The sequence below is a fragment of the Loxodonta africana genome, chromosome 6 (genome assembly GCF_030014295.1).
Source record: "Loxodonta africana isolate mLoxAfr1 chromosome 6, mLoxAfr1.hap2, whole genome shotgun sequence".
NCBI lineage: Eukaryota > Metazoa > Chordata > Mammalia > Proboscidea > Elephantidae > Loxodonta > Loxodonta africana.
Genome location: NC_087347.1, coordinates 9,631,922 through 9,649,940, shown reverse-complemented (window position 1 = coordinate 9,649,940; position 18,019 = coordinate 9,631,922). Strand labels below are relative to the sequence as shown.

The following is an 18,019-nucleotide window of genomic DNA, read 5'->3' as shown; positions in this document are numbered from 1 at the left end:
GAGACTAGGATTAACAACATATGGGAAAACTACATCAAATCACAAAATAGAGGACAACCACACAATACTGGGAATCATGGCCTAGCCAAGTTGACACATACTTTTGGGGGACACTATTCAGTCCATGACAACACTCTTTTGTTAAACTCTACAAAGGATTTCTTAAAGAGCTGAAGGCACACACACAAGTACAGATATAGATGGCATGGGTGGTTTGTGCTCGACTGCTAAAGGTTGAAGGTTTGAACCCACCCAGCAGCACCACGGAAGAAAGGCCTGGCAATCTACTTCCATAAAGATTAGAGCCAAAAAAAAACCCTATGGAGCAGTTCTACTCTGTAACTCATGGAGTTGCCGTGAGTTGGAACTGACTCACCAGCAACTAATAGCAACAACGAGCAGTGCATACGCACACACACACACACACAGAGAGAAGGACACAGAGAAGAGGCCTGAGTCACTGGTGAATGACAGAGCTGTATTCTCACTGAAGGCAAACGCGTTCTCACTACAGCTTGGAGTTAACCACCCAGGAACAAGGGCTCCGGGCCAGGTCCGAATCCTAGTCCTGTTCCTGAATGTCTGGGTCTGTTTTCTCTGGGTCATCCAGGCTTGTCTGCTCTCTTGTGGCCCTAGAGACCTTCGGCCGGGGCACTGTCCCTGGCCTCCCAAGTCAATCCCAACCAAGCTGGCGGCAATCAGTGTTGATTTGGAGGTGTGTGGATCCAGATGTTGTCCAGCCAGCTCAGCCTAGATCCTGCCCGCTCACCAACCGGGGTGACTTCCCTCTGCCCCCACCCTATCGGTCTATTAGCCTCTCTGTCCAGGTGCAATGAGGGCAGCTGGAAGCCCCCAGGGGAGGAGTGGGATCCCTGACCTCAAACTCCAGAGATGACATCTTCTCAAGAAATTTTTAATTACACAGAGGTCATTGACATGATGGTTGTTGTGACCACTGGGGTGAATCTCAGGCACTTAGTGGTTGGAACCAGGGGAGCTACGTTCCTGTGAGGCCAGGCAAGTCCTCCTCAAATGGAGCACCCGACCACCAGCCTTCGCCTCTCCCCATTCCGGCTGACTCCAGGCTCGCTACCCCTGCCTGGAGCCCGCTACATCATCATCCTCCATCCAGAGCTCAGGATCTTGGCTGGATCAGGAAACCCTACCTCCTGCTGTCCACCCCTCAGTCCGAGATGCCCCTGGGTACCTGGCTGGGCCAGGGGGGAGATGGCGCCATTCCTTTACACAGGTGACCCTAAGGAGGGTGCAGGTGGGGAACTAGACGAGGAGGAGGGACAGCAAGTTTAGACGCGATGTTAGGAGCTGAAGGGTACAGCATTGATGAGAACGCAAATGTCCTACCTGGCTGCCTCAGACACAAACTCCTCCACGGAGGACCAGGCGTGAAACCCCAGGGCCTTGGTCGGAAAGGGGCCCCTGAAAGGGCGGGGCCTCGATGGGGCGGGGCCTCGATGGGGTGGAGCCTTGATGGAGGCGGGGCTTCAGTGGGTGGGGCCTTGGTGGGACGGGCCTCAGCAGGGTCGGGGCCTTGGCAGATAGCGGCTCCGTGGGGGCGAGGCTGGCTGCTTGGAGACCACCCAGTACTTCTTGCGGGGCCACAGTTGGAGTAAAAAGAGAGCTTCCCTCAGGGCTTTCATCCGTTGGATAGAATCACCCCAGCCTCCTGTGTCGTGAGGACCAGAGATACAAACCTGGGAAGGTTTCTGTGCTACCTCGACCATTTTCTGAGTTTTGAAAAAACAAGATTATAGCAAAAGAAAAGCAATAAAACTAAAAACAATTGCTAGGATAGATTTTTTTCTGTGTTTAAGACATAGGGCTTGGAACAGGTTCAAACCCCTGCTGAGAATTTGCATTTCCACCCAGATCTGCTGAATCAGAGGCTACATTTTAACGAGACCTCAGGTGATGCTTCCGCACAATCGCACAATCGTTTTCTGAGCCGCTGCGCTAGCGTTAGCATGGTCTGGGAACTTGGCAGCAATGCAAATTCTCAGCAGGGGTTCCAGACCGAACTGGTCGGAAGCCCTGGTTTTAAAATAATCTTTGTGGGGAAAAAAAAAATTAAAAAATAACTCTCCCCCAAACACATACACATAAAGTCTAGAAAAATATATTCTAAACTATTGCAAATAGATCTCTCAGGGTTATGGGATTACAGGTGATTTCTTATTGAAAGAAGTCTCTATTTTCTAATTTTGCAATAATGAAAGTGTATTACTTATAAAACAAAATACCTTTATAAAATAAAAGTTTTAAAAAAAAACTGAAAAACAAGATCTTTAAAAGGGTTCTTTTGTGACTTCTACAGGCTAGCTCTCTGAAGCTGCTGGTTGCAGGCTGTGCTGTGTGGGTGTGGTGGGCCAGAGGTGGGCAGACACCAGAGCTTTTTCTGGAAACTCGTCCACTTCCTCGGCCTCCTTAGTCTCTGCTGCAGATGGCCATTGTGGTTGGGTGACGCTCCAGCTGCTTAAAATGTCCTTCTGTTTGGGTTCTGTCCTCAGGCATCCGAGGGCGTCCCCATGAGGTTCTTCACCAAGCTGGACCAGCTCATTGAGTTCTACAAGAAGGAAAACATGGGCCTGGTGACCCACCTGCAGTACCCTGTACCCCTGGAGGAGGAGGACACCGGTGACGAGCCCGAGGAGGAGACGGGTAGGCAGGGAAGTCAGGAGGCCGGGCAACTGGCTCGGCAGGGAGGTGCCTTAGGGACCACGTCCTCCAAGGAACATGGTGGAGAAGTCCTGGATGTTTCTCTCACCTCAAATGCTTGCGGAGAAGGTGAGTTTGTATATCAGAGAAAGAGAGTATAACATGGTGGTTAAGGACAGGTAAAGAACACAGCCTTCAGGGTCAGATAGACCTGGGTCAGAATTCCTGGTCCCCAGCTTATTAGCTGGAAACCCTGGTGGCGTAGTGGGTAAGTGCTACGGCTGCTAACCAAAAGGTCAGCAGTTCAAATCCGCCAGGCGCTCCTTGGAAACTCTACAGGGCGGTTCTACTCTGTCCTATAGGGTCGCTATGAGTCGGAATCAACTCAACGGCAGTGGGTTTTTTGTTTTTGTTTTTTTTAGCTTATTATCTGTGTGAGCTTGGGTAAGTTACTTAACCTCTCTGAACTGCAGCCAACTGCCTCTCAGGTTGTCAAGAGGATCAAATGAGTCAATGAATGTGAAGCCAGAGCTTGGTACAGCGCTCAATAAATGTAGCTATTGCCACCATCATTATAGCTAACTGAGTCAGCAGAATGAAGGAAGCAATCCTTACAGCTAACTGGAAGGATGATAAAGGTGTCTCTTTATATCATCTTTAGCCCCTAAAAAGTATGTTAGAATCAGGCTTGCCCTTTAAACTCTGTAGGACAGAGACCAGCAAAGCTGGCGTCAGAGAGAGAATGGGTATGCAGAAGGATCTCCTGGGCAAGCCCTTCTTTGCCCTGCAAAGGCTCATGTCCTAAAAGAAAGCCCCTAGAGCCCTAATAGAGGGGGCAGTGGTGGTTCAGTGGTAGAATCCTTGCCTTCCATGCAGGAGACCCAGGTTCGATTCCAGCCAGTGTGTCTCATGTGCAACCACTGCCTGCCTGTCAGTGGAGGCTTGCGTGTTGATGTGTTGCTGAACACGTTTCAGCAGAGCTTCCAGATTAGGATAGACTCGGAAGAAAGGCCTGGCAACCTACTTCCAAAAATCAGCCAGTGAAAATCCTATGGTTCGCAACGGCCCAATCCCATTGTGCATGGGGTTACCATGAGTTGAGGGCCAACTTGGTGGCAGCTAACAACAACAAGATACCTAAAAGCCACAGATCTTGCTTAATCACTGCACCTGGGGACAACCAGGCCCTGCAGCGTCTCACCACAGAGAGGAAGGATGAGACCGGCGATGTGAGGCCCCTGGGCTGGCTCCGCCCCAGGTCTGGTGTGCTGCTACCTGTCACATGCTGGCACCCCTTTATCACACTCTGACGGGGCTGGCTTGTGGGCTATCAGCACCCTTTGCTTCCTTCCATCCTCTTGGAGAACCCCTCTTAGGGGTCGCACCGTCCCCGGCTTCCCTGTCAGGGAGGTGACTCTGATGGCAGCCTCGCCAGCTCTAGGGGAGACGATGAGCACCAGACAAAGAGTGTTTCAGAAAGGACTATGGCTCCAAAGAAGCTGAGAGGGATGCAGGCAGGGTCACGTCTCTTCTGCCTCCCTCGTCCAAGTACGAGGTATCCTTGGGAACCCAGAAGGTCAGCTGTGGAATCGCCAGTGCTGAGAGTCTGAGATCACTCCCCAGTCCTGTATCCTTGCTGCACATACCGCACGCTCCCATGTGCCCAGGGCCGCACCAGGCGGCACCCCCTGGGCTGCACCCCTGGGAGAACTGCTAAGAAGTTGTCCTGCAGAAATGCCGTCCGTACGCTGACCACCCTCACTTCCGTACACTGACCACTCTCACTTCCCTGTGCCCCCTGCCTGGCTTGATCTGACCCCCTAGGCTGGGCTGTCTGGCCAAAGACCCTGAGACACTCTCTAGAAGAACTGGAAAGAGAAACCAAGTCTCTTGGCTTCACTTCCCAATATGAGGCCCAGTGGTCAGGTTGAACCAGCATGGGGGCCCCCACCCCAAGGGGGTCTAACTGAACTCGGGTCTTGACAGTCCCTGGGGCTCAGGACAGGAGAGGAAGCAGAGAAAAAGTGCAGTGGGGTATCTGGGGCTGGCCTGAGGTGTGAGAGGGGCTCAGACCAGATATTAGAGACCCAAGGGACTCACCATCCAGTGGCCTTCACACTGACATTGTGGTCCTCAAAGGATGAAAATTCTCCTAAAGCAGCCATGGGCTGGGATCTCATCTCCCAGGGCAGGGTTCAAGTCATTTGTCTCAGATTCCAGTTCTCCAGGTAAAGGCAACCCCTCACTACCTCATTTTGTCTCGTAGGATCTAGTAGGGGAGAGAAGAAAGTGCAGAGGCAGGAGAGAGAGTGCAGAGATAGGGTCTGTGGGAGGCGAAGAGCCATGTGGGCCTGGTTGCCTCCGGCCCCTCTCCCTGGCCCGATCTGTAACTGGGCTCTGCCCCTCCAGGGCTCTGTCTTACATGAGCCCCTGCCTCAGTTCCTGAAAGCCCGGCCTGTCCTGCTGACCTGCCCGTGGCCCCAGGTCCTCCTCAGAGAGGCCCTGTCCTGGCAGCCCTTTCCTGGATGAAACCTGAGGGCATCAGCCTGAGCCACACTGCTCAGAGGCCTGAGGCTACAGGTGGTCTTGTCCAAAGTCACCAGCCCTGAGGCCACCCAGCTCTCTCTCCCTGGACTCCAGCTGGCCTCAGCAGCCTGAAGTATCTAACATAGATATAGGCACCGTGCTGGGCCCTGGGGTCCAAAGATCACTAGGACCAGATACCTACCCTCAGGAGGCCTCCCGTCTAGACAGGGAGAGACGTGGAAGCAGGCAGTGGCGGGAACCATAGAAACCACAGGCTTGGAAGGGACCCCAGCCTTTCAGATGGGGATCTATACAGTGGGCACAGTCCCTTCGACCTTGTCAGTTAAAAAACCAGGTGCCCTCAAGTTGATTCTGACTCACATGTGTCAGAGTAAAACTGCTGCGTTGGGGTGTTCAGTGGCTGGTTTTTCGGGATAGGTCACCAGGCCTTTCTTCTGAGTGCCTCTGCGTGCCCTCAAACCTCCAGCCTTGCAATTAGCAGTTTGCACCACCCAGGGACCCCTCACAGGACTGTGTTAAAGTGTGTCAGAAGGGTGCAGACAGAAGGCGCCCTTCCCACCTGGATCGCCCCCAGACCCTCTCTGTAGCCAGGATCCCAGAAGAAGCTGGTGATTAACCGAAATTACATTCCTGCTGTTCTCTTGGGTAGACTGTGTCGAGTCTCCGCCTGAGCTGCCCCCAAGGAACATCCCTTTGTCTGCCGGGCCCCTTGAAGCCAAGGAAGTTCCTACTGCATGTGACAGCTCCCGGGTGCCTGAGGTCAGCAAGCCAACCCTCTCTGAAACGTTACTTCAGCGGCTGCAGAGCATAGACACCAGCGGGTAAGCCTCCCACAGGCTGGCATCCCCCGGGCCCCCACAGCTCCCTACACCAAGCTCCAGGGAACACGTGGGCCTTCACCCTGAAGGGAATGACATATCTTTAGTCCTTCAGCCAACATCTCTGCTAATTCTTATTTATTTCATTATTATTGTTGCTAGGTGCTGTCTAATGGGTTCTGACTCATAGCAACCCTATGTACGGAAGAACTAAATACTGCCCAATCTTGTGCCACCCTCACAATCATTGTTATGCTTGAGCCCATTGTTGCAGCCACTGTGTCAATCCATCTCGTTGAGGGTCTTCCTCTCTTTCACGGACCCTCAACTTTACCAAGCATGGTGTCCTTCTCCAGGGACTGGTCCCTTCTGATAACATGTGCAAAGTATGTGAGATGAAATCGTGCCATCCTTGCTCCTAATGAGCATTCTGGCTGTGTTTCTTCCAAGACAGATTTGTTCATTCTTTTGGCAGTACATGGTATATTCAATATTCTTCATCAACACCATCATTCAAAGGCATCAATTCTTTGGTCTTCCTTATTCGTGCCGTCTAGTTGATTCTGACTCATGGTGACCCCACGTGTGTCAGAGTAGAACTGTGCTCCATAGGGTTTTCAGTGGCAATTTTTTCAGAAGTAGATTGCCAGGCATTTCTTCCAAGGCACCTCTGGATGTATTCACACCTCCAGCGTTTCAGTTAGCAGCTGAGCACCTAACCATTTGCACCACCGGGGGCTTCTATTTTATTGTTAGTGAAGTTGAATACTTTTTGTATATTTTCTTGGCCCAGATTCTATTATCTCCTCCTCAGATTGTTTGCTCTTGTTCTTTGTCCATTTTTTCAACTGGATCTGGAAGTTTTTGTAAGTTTTCTTTTATGATCTCTTTTTCTTATTAACCCCCGGTCCATCATCTTTGTAAAAACTCTGTCTCCTAGCTCATTGCTGACTTTGTAAGCTGTAGGATGCCTTTAGGTTAATAAGTTTTAGATCTTTGTGTAGGAGTATCAGCCTTTCCCTTGTGGTGGCAAAATGGTGTTTATACTTAGAAGCCGTTCTCCAGGCAGCAGTCACGTCACCACCCATGATGAACGCCAACGTCCGTACACACCACGCTGAGGACTGTGTGGCATTCTTCCAGTTACCTCTCATTTTACACACGAGACACTGGGCCTCAGAAACATTAGTTCAAGGTGCCAGGTCAGGCCCAGGAAGTCACCGTGATTGTCTGGGCTCCTGACCACTACGTTACACCCCAGTGCCTGTCAGGCCCCAGGACCACAAAGTTACTGTCTCATAGTGGAGAACACGGGGCTAGATATAATACACGTAGGGAAGCCCCACAAAGCGCCAAGTGAGGGGCTGGCCCCCGAGAGCTGGGAGATCTGAGCTATCTGGTGGCAGAAGGGGAGGCAGGGCTGTCTTAGTTATCTATTGCTGCTATAACAGAAATACCACAAGTTGGGGGCTTTAACAAACAGAATTTTATTTTCTCACTGTTTAGGAGGCTAGAAGTCTGAATTCGGGGCACCAGTGCTTGGGGAAGGCTGTCTCTCTCTGTCTACTCTGGGGGAAGGTCTTGTCTCTTTTCAGCTTCCGTTCCTTGGATCCTTGGTGATCTTCATGTGGCATGGTATCTCTCTTCCCCCATCTCTGTTTGCTTAATCTGCTCCTTTTATATCTCAAAGAGATGGACTCAAGACACACCCTACACTAATACTGTCTCATTAACATAACACGGAAAACCTATTCCCAAATGGTATTATAACTACCAGTATGTTGTTGTTGTTAGGTGTCATTGAGTCTCTTCTGACTCAGAGTGATCCTACGTACAACAGAATGAAACAGTGCCCGGTCCTGCCCCATCCTCATGGTTATTGTTATGCTTGAGCCCGTTGTTGAAGCCATTATGTCAGTCCATCTGGTTGAGGATCTTCCTCTTTTTCACTGACCCACTACTTTACCAAGCATGATGTCCTTCTCTAGGGAATGGTCCCTCCTGACAACATGTTCAAAGTATGTGCGACGTAGTCTGGCCATCCTTGCTTCTAAGGAGAATTCTGGCTGTACTTCTTCCAAGATGGATTTGTTCGTTCTTTTAGGGGTCAGTGGTATAGTCAATATTCTTCGCCAACACCATAATTCAAAGGCATCAATTTTTCTTCAATCTTCCATATTCGTTGTCCAGCTTTCCCATGCATATGAGGTGATTGAAAACATCCTGCCTTGGGATAGGCACAACTTAGCTCTTAAGGTGACATCTTTGCTTTTTAACACTTTAAGGAGGTCTTTTGCAGCAGATTTGCCCAATGCATCTTTTGATTTTGACTGCTGCTTCCGTGGGCGTTGATTGTGGATCCAAGTAAAACGAAATCCTTGACAACTCAATCTTTTCTTCATTTATCATGATGTTGTTTATTGGTCAAGTTGTGAGGATTTTTGTTTTCTTTATGTTTACAAAGATGATGGACTGGTATGGGGTTAGGATTTATGATACATATTTTGGGGAGACACGATTTAATCCATAACAAGGAGTATGTCCTGGGAGGGGTGCTTGTGGTTTTGCAAATCAGAGATCTCTGCGTCGTCTTCCAGACAGGGCAGGTGGATCAGCTTTAACAAGTCAGGAGCTCCAGAGGGTTTATGTATCCCCAGTGCCTAGCAAGGTGTCCAGCATAGAGCAGGCACTCTCTAGATATGCGTTGTCTGAATTAATAAGTTAGTACACAATCACTTTCATGATAAAGAATTAAAAAAAAATTTTTTTTTGTTCATGCTGTTGCTTTGTGAGAAAAGGTCCCCCATAGGAATTGTTAATGGCAGGGCTAAAGCAACATCTCCAACTCGAAAGATCAGTTTGAGGATGCCAAGGCTGTCTCCTATTCTCTGATCTGACAAAATACAAGTGGGAATTCCTGAAGGTGCACATGAAGCCACCCCGATTGCTAAGATACCTGATGTTTTTCTGTATCCATCTTGACATATCCTCCAGGCTCACCAGATTATTTTCTTCACACATTCCTTAGAATTATTTGTGCTATTTATCAAATAGCTAAATACCCAGAGTTTGGAATATGTTCATAGATTGTCATGGCTATTCCCATACATGTGTCTAAATAACAAACGCTTGTTGAAATACTTGACATGGAGCCATTGTTTAGTTTTCTTGGTGTCTTAGTCTCATAGGGCTGCCATAACAAAATACCACAAAGTGAGTGGTTTTGAAGAAAGAAATTTATTTTCTTACAGTTCTGGAGGCTGGGAATCTAAATTTAGGGTGTCAGCCATGTTAATTCCTTCTAAGGACTTTGAGAGAGGAGCTGTCCTTGGCTTCTCTCCTCACTTCTGGTGGCTGCCAGCAATCCTGGGCATTCTTTGCTTCTTACAAATGCATCTGCCTCTGTTGTGGAAACCCTGGTGTAGTGGTTAAGGGCTATGTCTGCTAACCAAACGATCGGCAGTTCAAATCCACCAGGCGCTTCTTGGAAACTACTCTGTCTTATAGGGTTGCTATGAGTCGGAATCGACTCAGTGGCAACAGGTTTTTTTTTTTAAGGGCCTCTGTTGTCACATGGTGGCTGTCTTCCCCCTCTGTGTGACTCCGTTTGCGTGTCTGTCCTTCTTTTTTATAAAACACCACTCAGGAGAGATTAGGATCGTGACTCATCCTACTCTAGTATGACTTTGTTAACTGACGGAAACCGTAGTGGTGCAGTGGTTAAGAGCTATGGCTGCTAACCAAAGCTCAGCAGTTTGAATCCACCAGGTGCTCCTTGGAAACTCTAGGGGACAGTTCTACTCTTTCCTATAGGATCACTATGAGTCAGACTATGAGTTGGAATCCACTCAAACTGATAACATCTTCGAAGAAAACCCCTATTTCCAAACAAGGTCACGTTCACAGATGCAGGGGGTAGATATCAACGTACCTTTTGGGAGAACAGAATTCAACCCATACACTTGAGTTTCCATTTCTCCCCGGGTTCAAATGCTAAACGCAAAGAAGTCCTTGGGGAAGCAGTCAAGGGGGACCCTCCATCTGCCCGCTCCTCCCAACTCTCCACATCTCATCACTCCTTGTTATGAAGTGAATTGTGTCCTCCCAAAATATGTGTTATAAATCCTAACCCCTATACCTATGGATAAGGAACCCTTGTGGTGCAGTGGTTAAGTGCTCAGCTGTTAACCCCCATAAGGTTTCCAAGGAGCAGCTGGTGGATTTGAACTCCTGACCTTTTGGTTAGCAGCCCAGCTCTTGACCATTGAGCCTCTAAACCCTATGGGCAGTTCTACTCTGTCCTATAGGGTTGCTATGAGTAGGAATTTGACTAGATGGTGGTGGGTTTAGGGTTTGATTATACCTGTAGATGTAATCCCATTTGGGAAGGGGTTTTCTTTGTTATGCTAATGAGGCAGTTTTCATGTAGGGTGTTTCTTAAATCAGTTTCTTTTGAGGTATAAAAAGAGTGGTTTAAGCAAGCAGGCAAGCCGAGATGGGGAGGATAGATGCTAAACCAGTTACCATAGAGTTGATTCTGATTCATGGTGACCCCAAGTGTGTCAGAGTAGAACTGTGCTCCATAGAGTTTTCGATGGCTGATTTTTCAGCAGCAGATCACCAGGCCTTTTTTCTGAGGTGCCTCAGTGGACTTGTACCTCCAACGTTTTAGTTAGGAGTGCAGTAATTGTTTGCACTACCTAGGAACTCCCAGTAGACATTGCAAACAACTATTAAAATAAATACTTTAATATTATAGGAGAGATCTTTGTCCTTTTTAGTAAACAGAAACAGGAAGAAACTGGATTTTTTTAATGACGTCAGGTCCTGGAATAAGTATAGATTACACTCAAATGTATGCTATTTGTAAAGTAAATAGTTGATAACTTCCCTTCTCAATCTAAACAAGTAAAAATGGCGGACCAGGTGCTTTCCAATCTAAAGAGCAACAGCTTTTTATGCTTTCAAGGATCTAATGGAAGAAATAAAACTTGAACACTTAATGGTGATGGTTGAACAACATGATGAATGTAATTAATCTCACTGAACTGTACATGGGAAGATTGTAGAAATGGCTAATGTTCTATTACCTACATACTTACCGCAATAAAAAAGAAAGAGGACAGAGGAAGGGAGCAAGGAAGGAAGGAAGAAAACTTGTGGCCTCCAGTTTCTCCTTGAGTATAAGTTAAGCCTGGAGCGAAGGTATTTAATTGTGGTAATTTTTCCCAGAAGCAATTAACATCCTTGAGCCTTAGTTTTCTTGTTTGTAAAGTAGGAATGGTAAGAATATCTGCCTCATAGAATTGGTTTGGGGATCAAATGAGAAAAAGCACATAAAATGTTTAGCATAGCGTCTGGTAGGTAGTTTTGCTCAGTAAATACATGCTGTTACTATGATTTTCGTTGTTATAGGAACAAAGCCTCCAGAGTTATCCAGAACAAACAAGTGCCAGGGGATAGGGTGTAGAGGCATGATTAGACTTAGGTGACAGGCCCAGGTGGGCTCCACTGGGCCAGTGTGAGCACCAAGCAAACCCTTGCGCTTTCAGATCCCCCATGTGTCACTGTAAATTAAAGGGGTTGGACCAGATCAAAGATGGCACCTGGGGGCTGCTAGAACGACCTCATCCCACATTCGCAGCCCCCATCACTAATCCTGCGACCCCCCACAGGGCCGAGGATGACTCAGAGCCCCTCTCAACACAGCGCTCCAAGTCGCCTACCGAAAAACCAAACCCATTGCCATTGAGTCAGTTCCAACTCATGGCTACTCCCTGTGTTCCGGAGTAGATCTGCTCCATAGGGTTTTCTTGGCTGTAATCTTTACAGAAGTAGATCGCCAGGCCTTTCTTTCATGGTGGGTTTGAACTGCCAGCCTTTAGATTAGTAGTCAATCATAATCATTTGTGCCACCTTTGGCCTTTCCAGGTAGCCATTGGTTGTGAACTTGGAGTTCGCATGTGAGCTAAAGCCATTTGCCATCTCCAAACTAGATCATCCATCCGGCCCTCAGATCTTGTCTGTGAGTGGATAATGTAGGAAACAGGTCCTGGGTGGCGCAAAAGGTTAAGTGCTCAAGTACTAGCTGAAAGGTTGACCATTTGACCCTGCTGAGAGGCACCCCAGAAGACAGTCTTGGTGATCTGCTTCTGAAAGGTAATTGTCATGGATTGAATTATGTCCCCCCAAAAATGTGTATCAATTTGCCTGGCCAGGATTCCCGGTATTGTGTGATTTTCCTGTATGTTGTAAACCCTGCTTCTATGATGTTAATGAGGGAGGATGGGCAACAGTTGTGTTAGTGAGGCAGGACTCAACCTACAGGATTGGATTGTGTCATGAGGCAATCTCTTGAGATATAAAAGAAAGAAGCAAGCAGAGAGAGTGACCTCATACCACCAAGAAAGCAGTGCTGGGAGCAGAGCGCGTCCTTTGGACCTGGGGTCCCTGAGCGAAGAAGTTCCTAGTCTGGGGGAGTATTGATGAGAAGGCTGACAGAGAGAGAAAGACTTCCCCTGGAGCTGACACCTTGAATTTGGATTTTATCCTGCTTTATTATGAAGAAATAAATTTCTCTTTGTTAAAACCAACCACTCGTGGTATTTCTGTTATAGCAGCAGTGGATAACTAAGACAGCAACTTTCTTGAAAACCCTATGGGGCAGTTCTACTGTGTAACATATGGACTTGCCATGAGTCAGAATCTACTGGACTGCAACCTGTGTTGCCAGTTCCCGGGCAGCATCACTTCCTTCCAGCAGCATCCAGCAGGGCAGGCAGGTGGGGCTGGCTTTGTGGGTCAGTCCAGTGGCCCCTCCCTGGCTAGACCCCTTCACCTTGCTCTCACCTGTACTACCCCTTCAGTCAGACCTATAGAACCTACAGATGTCCCCCAGGATGGTGTCTCAGTCGGACCTCTGAGAAGGAGGGTTTGCTGCTGCTACTGCTGCTGTTGTTAATGTTGGTGTTGGTGGCTAAAAGGAACAGGCTATACTTTTCTGTTGTTGCTGCTGTTGTTTTTGTATTTCAATTTGGTCTCTTTCAAAACACATTTAATGAGTCTTCACTATAGTTTTTACTGAAATGATGTCTGTTTATTCCGTTATCTTATTCCAGATGATGTTTAAGCAAATATCAGTGAGAACTTAATATTGTGGGCTGATTTGGCAATATTGTATGTCTGAATGTTTGACACCCTCCCACCCTTTCCACGGGTATCCCTCTCTCTCTTTTTTAAAGTGTGCTTTGTTGTTTTTTTCAGGCTTCCAGACGAGTATCTTAAAGCCATCCAAGATTATTTAAGCACGCAGTTTGTCCTGGATGCTGAGTTTATGAAGACAGGCTCCAGCAGTCTCCCTCACCTGAAGAAACTGACCATGCTCCTATGCAAGGAGCTTTATGGGTAAGGGCTGCCTGTAGGGGCGGAGGGGTCAGGGAGCTGGCTCACAGTGTGACCTCGGGGTTGGCCTGGTCATCCAATGCCTCTGCTGCATTCAGAAAGATCGGGCAGTTGGCGGAGCTCAGAAGTCCTTGTGGCTGTTTGCAGGTTTTGTTTTTGTGATACTTGAACCTAGCTTGCTTTTTTTAAAAAAACTAAAGTTGATTTGAGGCCATTTGCTCTGGGGCATGGAGTAGGGGTTGAGGACTTTCACAATGGCTCAGGGTGGAAGAAGTACAGCCAGAAGGCCCCTTAGAAGCAAGGATGGCAAGATTTCGTGTCCCGTAAGTTGGACATGTTATCAGGAGGCATCAGTCCCCGTAGAAGGACATCATGCTTGGTAAAGTAGAGGGTCAGCGAAAATGAGGAAGGCCCTCCATGATATGGATTGGCACAGTGGCTGCAACAATGAACTCCAACACAGCAACCATGAGGTTGGCACAGGACCAGGCAGGGTTTCATTCTGTTGTATGTGGGGTCGATATGAGTTGGAACCGACTCGAGGATACCTAAAAACAACAAACACTAGGTTTTTTTCCTAACTATATGGTTCTGTGTTTTATTATTCATGTAGCAGTTTCAAGATTCTCTTGTCAGTTCCTCTGATGCCATATCAACTTTAGCCTAGTTGCCATGCAGAAGAGAATCCTTCCACATCGGTGATCAAATTGGGCTTTCCTTCTAAAAGGCTTTTAAAACCATAGTCAAGACATTTGGTGAATTTAGCAAATGATTTCTTTGATAAATTGATCATTCATCAAACTGGCCAGTCAGGTTTAATTTCAGTGAACTGACTTTCAACTAATGGTGTTTCTACCAATCAGGCCAGATGCCCTCATTTTTATAGGTTTCCATGGAGGGATTTGTTCCATTTGTTGCTGTGGTTATAAATCACTTACTACCAGAAGAAAACACAGAAATGCCATCTTTGTAAGAAACACAGATTCCTGATGATTGATGATGGGCTTGTATTTCAGCTTCATTTGTGAACTTATTCTTCGTTGCTTTCTGGCCAAGAAGGAAATATATTTTTAAGTCCTTCTATAAGACTTCCTGAATCACTTTTGCCCCCTAGCAGGCTTTCCCAACACTACTCTGTGACTTGGATTTTCCCTGGGATCTGGTCAAATTTTTACGATGATGGTAGCTTCCCCAACGTGTGTACCTCTCTGGTTCATTGCACCCAGCGAAGAAAGCTTCCCTCCTGCAAGCAGGGTCAGGATTTTAAAATCACAAACAAACCCAAAAATACATCACCACAATTATAACTGTTTGATTGGAGGCTGTGAAAATAAACCAATAGTTACCATATCAAATCTGAAAATCAAATCACAAAACAGCAGAGACTTAGGAAAGCCTGTATAGAAAACATGAGAGGACGGTAAGCAAATGCAAAGAATCTGTGATAAAAAGTTGATAGCCTTTGAGAGAAGGCACAGAGATTTAATTTATAGCTGGTAGGATGGACCCTCAAAGAAGCAGGGAAAAAATATGATGCATAATTGATGATTAAGTATATAAAAGAAAACAATTTCCAGGCTTACGAAAGAGCTGAAACCAGGTATTCAAAAGTTTCATAAAGATCCAATTATTATAACAGCAGCACCTAAACCTCTTTTTATAATGTTTCTAAACCATAAGGAAAGATGAATTTGCTAAGTAGATAAATCAAAACTGCTGCATAACTTTAAAAATTATAAATATTTAATATCATTCACAGTCCTTGACAATACAATTAAAATTGTGGAACAATGTCCCCAAGGAAAAGACTACTGACCTAGGATGAACTCAACCTAGATGTCATTCAAGAGCACAGGGAGTCTTTACAGGTTTTTTAAATTTTCAAAAATGTTCTAACCACATGCTCCACTTTAAAAGGGACCCAATACTTTTTTCCTAGAAATTTTCGTGTTAGTGATCTTAAAAATAAGAAACCAGCAACTTTCTGAGCAGCTAGGTATGAATAAACTCAAAGCAGAAAGTGTTCATTCTACACTTCCAGAAGATGAGATGATAGAAACAGAAATAAATAACAAAACAAGCCACAAACATCCAACTACTTAGATGTATCTAAAAAGTCTCCTAAATCACAGCTGAATTAAGGAAAGCATTGACACAATAATAGCCTACATGGGATAAATGTGAGGTGTGGGAGGCAGGGGACATGCATGAAAGTAATGAAACCAAGTAACCAAACCACTGTATATCAGAGCTCTGTATGATGCAGCCAAAGCACTACTTGGAGGACAAGGCATAGCTTTAAATGCTCTATTATTAAAAGGGTTGTAGAATAAGAAGCCAAACATACAAACTGAAAGGGAACTCAGACTGTAAGTTTCTCAAGGGGATTAAGGGTCACATCCTAGTCACCATGATATTTCTAAGATCCAGCAAAGTACCTGAAACATTTATTTATCCAACATTCATGAATACTTATTGAAATATTAAAACATTGCTAAGCAATGTTCCAGGGGCTGGAGATACAGTAGTGAACAAAACAGAGTGTCATGGATTGAATTACATCTTCCAAAATATCTGTCAACTTAGCTGGGCCATGATTCTCAGTATTGTGTGATTGTCCACCATTTTATGTGATTTTCCTATATGTTGTAAATCTTATCACTATAATGTAATAAGATGGATTATCGGCAGTCATATTGATGAGATCTACAAGATTAGGTAGAGTATTAAGCCAATCTCTTTCGAGATATAAAAGAGGAAAGCGAACAGAGAGACATGGGAACCTCATACCACCAAGAAAGCAGCGCTGGGAGCAAAGCGTGTCTTTTGGAGCTGAGGTTCCCAGACCAATGGAAGATTGATGACGAGGACCTTCCTCCAGAGCTGACAGAGAGCCTTCCTCTGGAGCTGGCACTCTGAATTTGTACTTCTAGCCTACTGGACTGTGAGAGAATAAACTTCTCTTTTTAAAGCCATCCACTTGTGGTATTTCTGTTATAGCAGCACTAGATGACTAAGACACAGAGTCTTCAAGAATTCCCTGTTGAGCAAAGGAACAATAACAACAACCAGACAGGAAAAAAGTAGGAGGAAAATATTAAAAAAAAAAAAATAGAGAAATAAATTAGGAAAAAGAGTAACAAAGTCATTTAAGAAAATTTAAAAAATTAGAAATGTAGAAGACACAAGAGTCTGCATTAAAGATTTACAAATCAATAAAAAAAAATGCAATGTACAATAGCATGGTTACAAACCTTCCAATTATAATAAAATGCAAAGTACGTTTTACATAAAATATGAAACACAAAAATTACCATGAGTACCCTCCTTTGAATGTTCAAGGAACAAATAGTGACCACAGTCAAAATTTCTTCCTGTATGACAAAAATTACCTAATTCAGTCTTCAAGGAAAATATCATTCAAATACAAATGTCTTAGCAAGAAAATAGCCCGAAGTAAAACTGGAGCCAGTTTCATTTATTAATATAAGTGTTAAAAAAAAGTTCAGCAACATTCTACAAATATAATCCAGTGATAGGAAAAACTTACGCTGTGTCTAAGAAATCACTCCAAACACGAGTCAACAAAAAGAAAACACTAATTTAGCAGTAGATTTAAAAAATAAAAGGATTGTTTGTATGGATATCGTAATAGAAGTGTGATAAAATCTTAAACTCATTTCTGGTTTTTTAAAAATAATTAAAAAAGAAATACGGGGATATTTTCTTAATAACGCAATATGTGTCCATTTAAAACCAATTATAGGTCCCTAGGTGGTTCAAACAGTCTTCGTTCAACTGCTAACTCAGCGGGTGGTTCAAAACCCAGCAGTGCCACAGAAGAACTGTCTAGCCGTCTGCTTCTGTAAAGATTGTTGTTGTTGTTGGGTGCCATCAAGTCGATTGCCAGGTCTTTCTTCCTCAGAGCTGCTGGATCGGCTTGAACCTCTAACTTTTCGGTTAGCAGCCAAGTGCTTAACCATTGCCCCACCAAGGCTCCTTTCCGAAAAGAAGACAGCCAAGAAAGCCCTACGGAGCAGTTCTACTCTGCAACGTATGGGGTCGCCGTGAGTCAGAATCAACTTCGACGGCAATAGGTTTTTTTCTTTTTTCTTTTGGTTATATATGGCAGGGAAACAAATCATGCCATTAAGCATTTAAATAAAAGAAAAGAAGATGCTCTTTATCATCTTATTATTTACTACTGTGTGAGAAAGAAGCAAGGACTCAAGGAAGCAAACATAAAGAGAACCACAAAGCATCCAAACATCTTTTCTGAGTCTGAAGTTGGCAGTTTGGAATAGGGGATGTGCTAGGCAGAGGCTGAGTGGCAGTCATGAACTCCAGGGGACCAGGGTGGGCGGCTCCCTCTGGGAGGGCTCTGGATAGGCCAGGCAGGGGGCCCAAGCCCCTTCCAGCTGTGTCTGGGGCCTGACCTGCCTGGGGCCACAGCCCTCTTTGTCTTTGCTCCCCCAGAACCCAGATCCGTCTGCCTTTCAGAAGGTTCCTGAAAGCTGGTGACAAGCTTTCCTGGGACCTGGATGACAAATCCTTTTAGAACCATAAGGCCGGCTCTTCTT

The 18,019-nt window shown here is 45.8% G+C and overlaps 1 protein-coding gene across 7 annotated transcripts in view; it reads left to right on the top strand.

Moving 5' to 3' along the window:
• The window catches only part of INPP5D (inositol polyphosphate-5-phosphatase D), a 137,598-nt gene that overhangs the window by 54,594 nt on the left and 64,985 nt on the right, over window positions 1-18,019 (top strand). For 6 of the 7 annotated variants that reach the window (XM_064286537.1, XM_064286536.1, XM_064286535.1 and 3 more), the window contains 3 exons: window positions 2,526-2,802; window positions 5,870-6,041; window positions 13,302-13,442. In XM_064286537.1, coding sequence (XP_064142607.1) covers window positions 2,526-2,802; window positions 5,870-6,041; window positions 13,302-13,442 — 590 coding nt within the window. The remainder of the gene's footprint in view (window positions 1-2,525; window positions 2,803-5,869; window positions 6,042-13,301; window positions 13,443-18,019) is intronic. The other variant, XM_064286538.1, reaches the window with a different exon arrangement.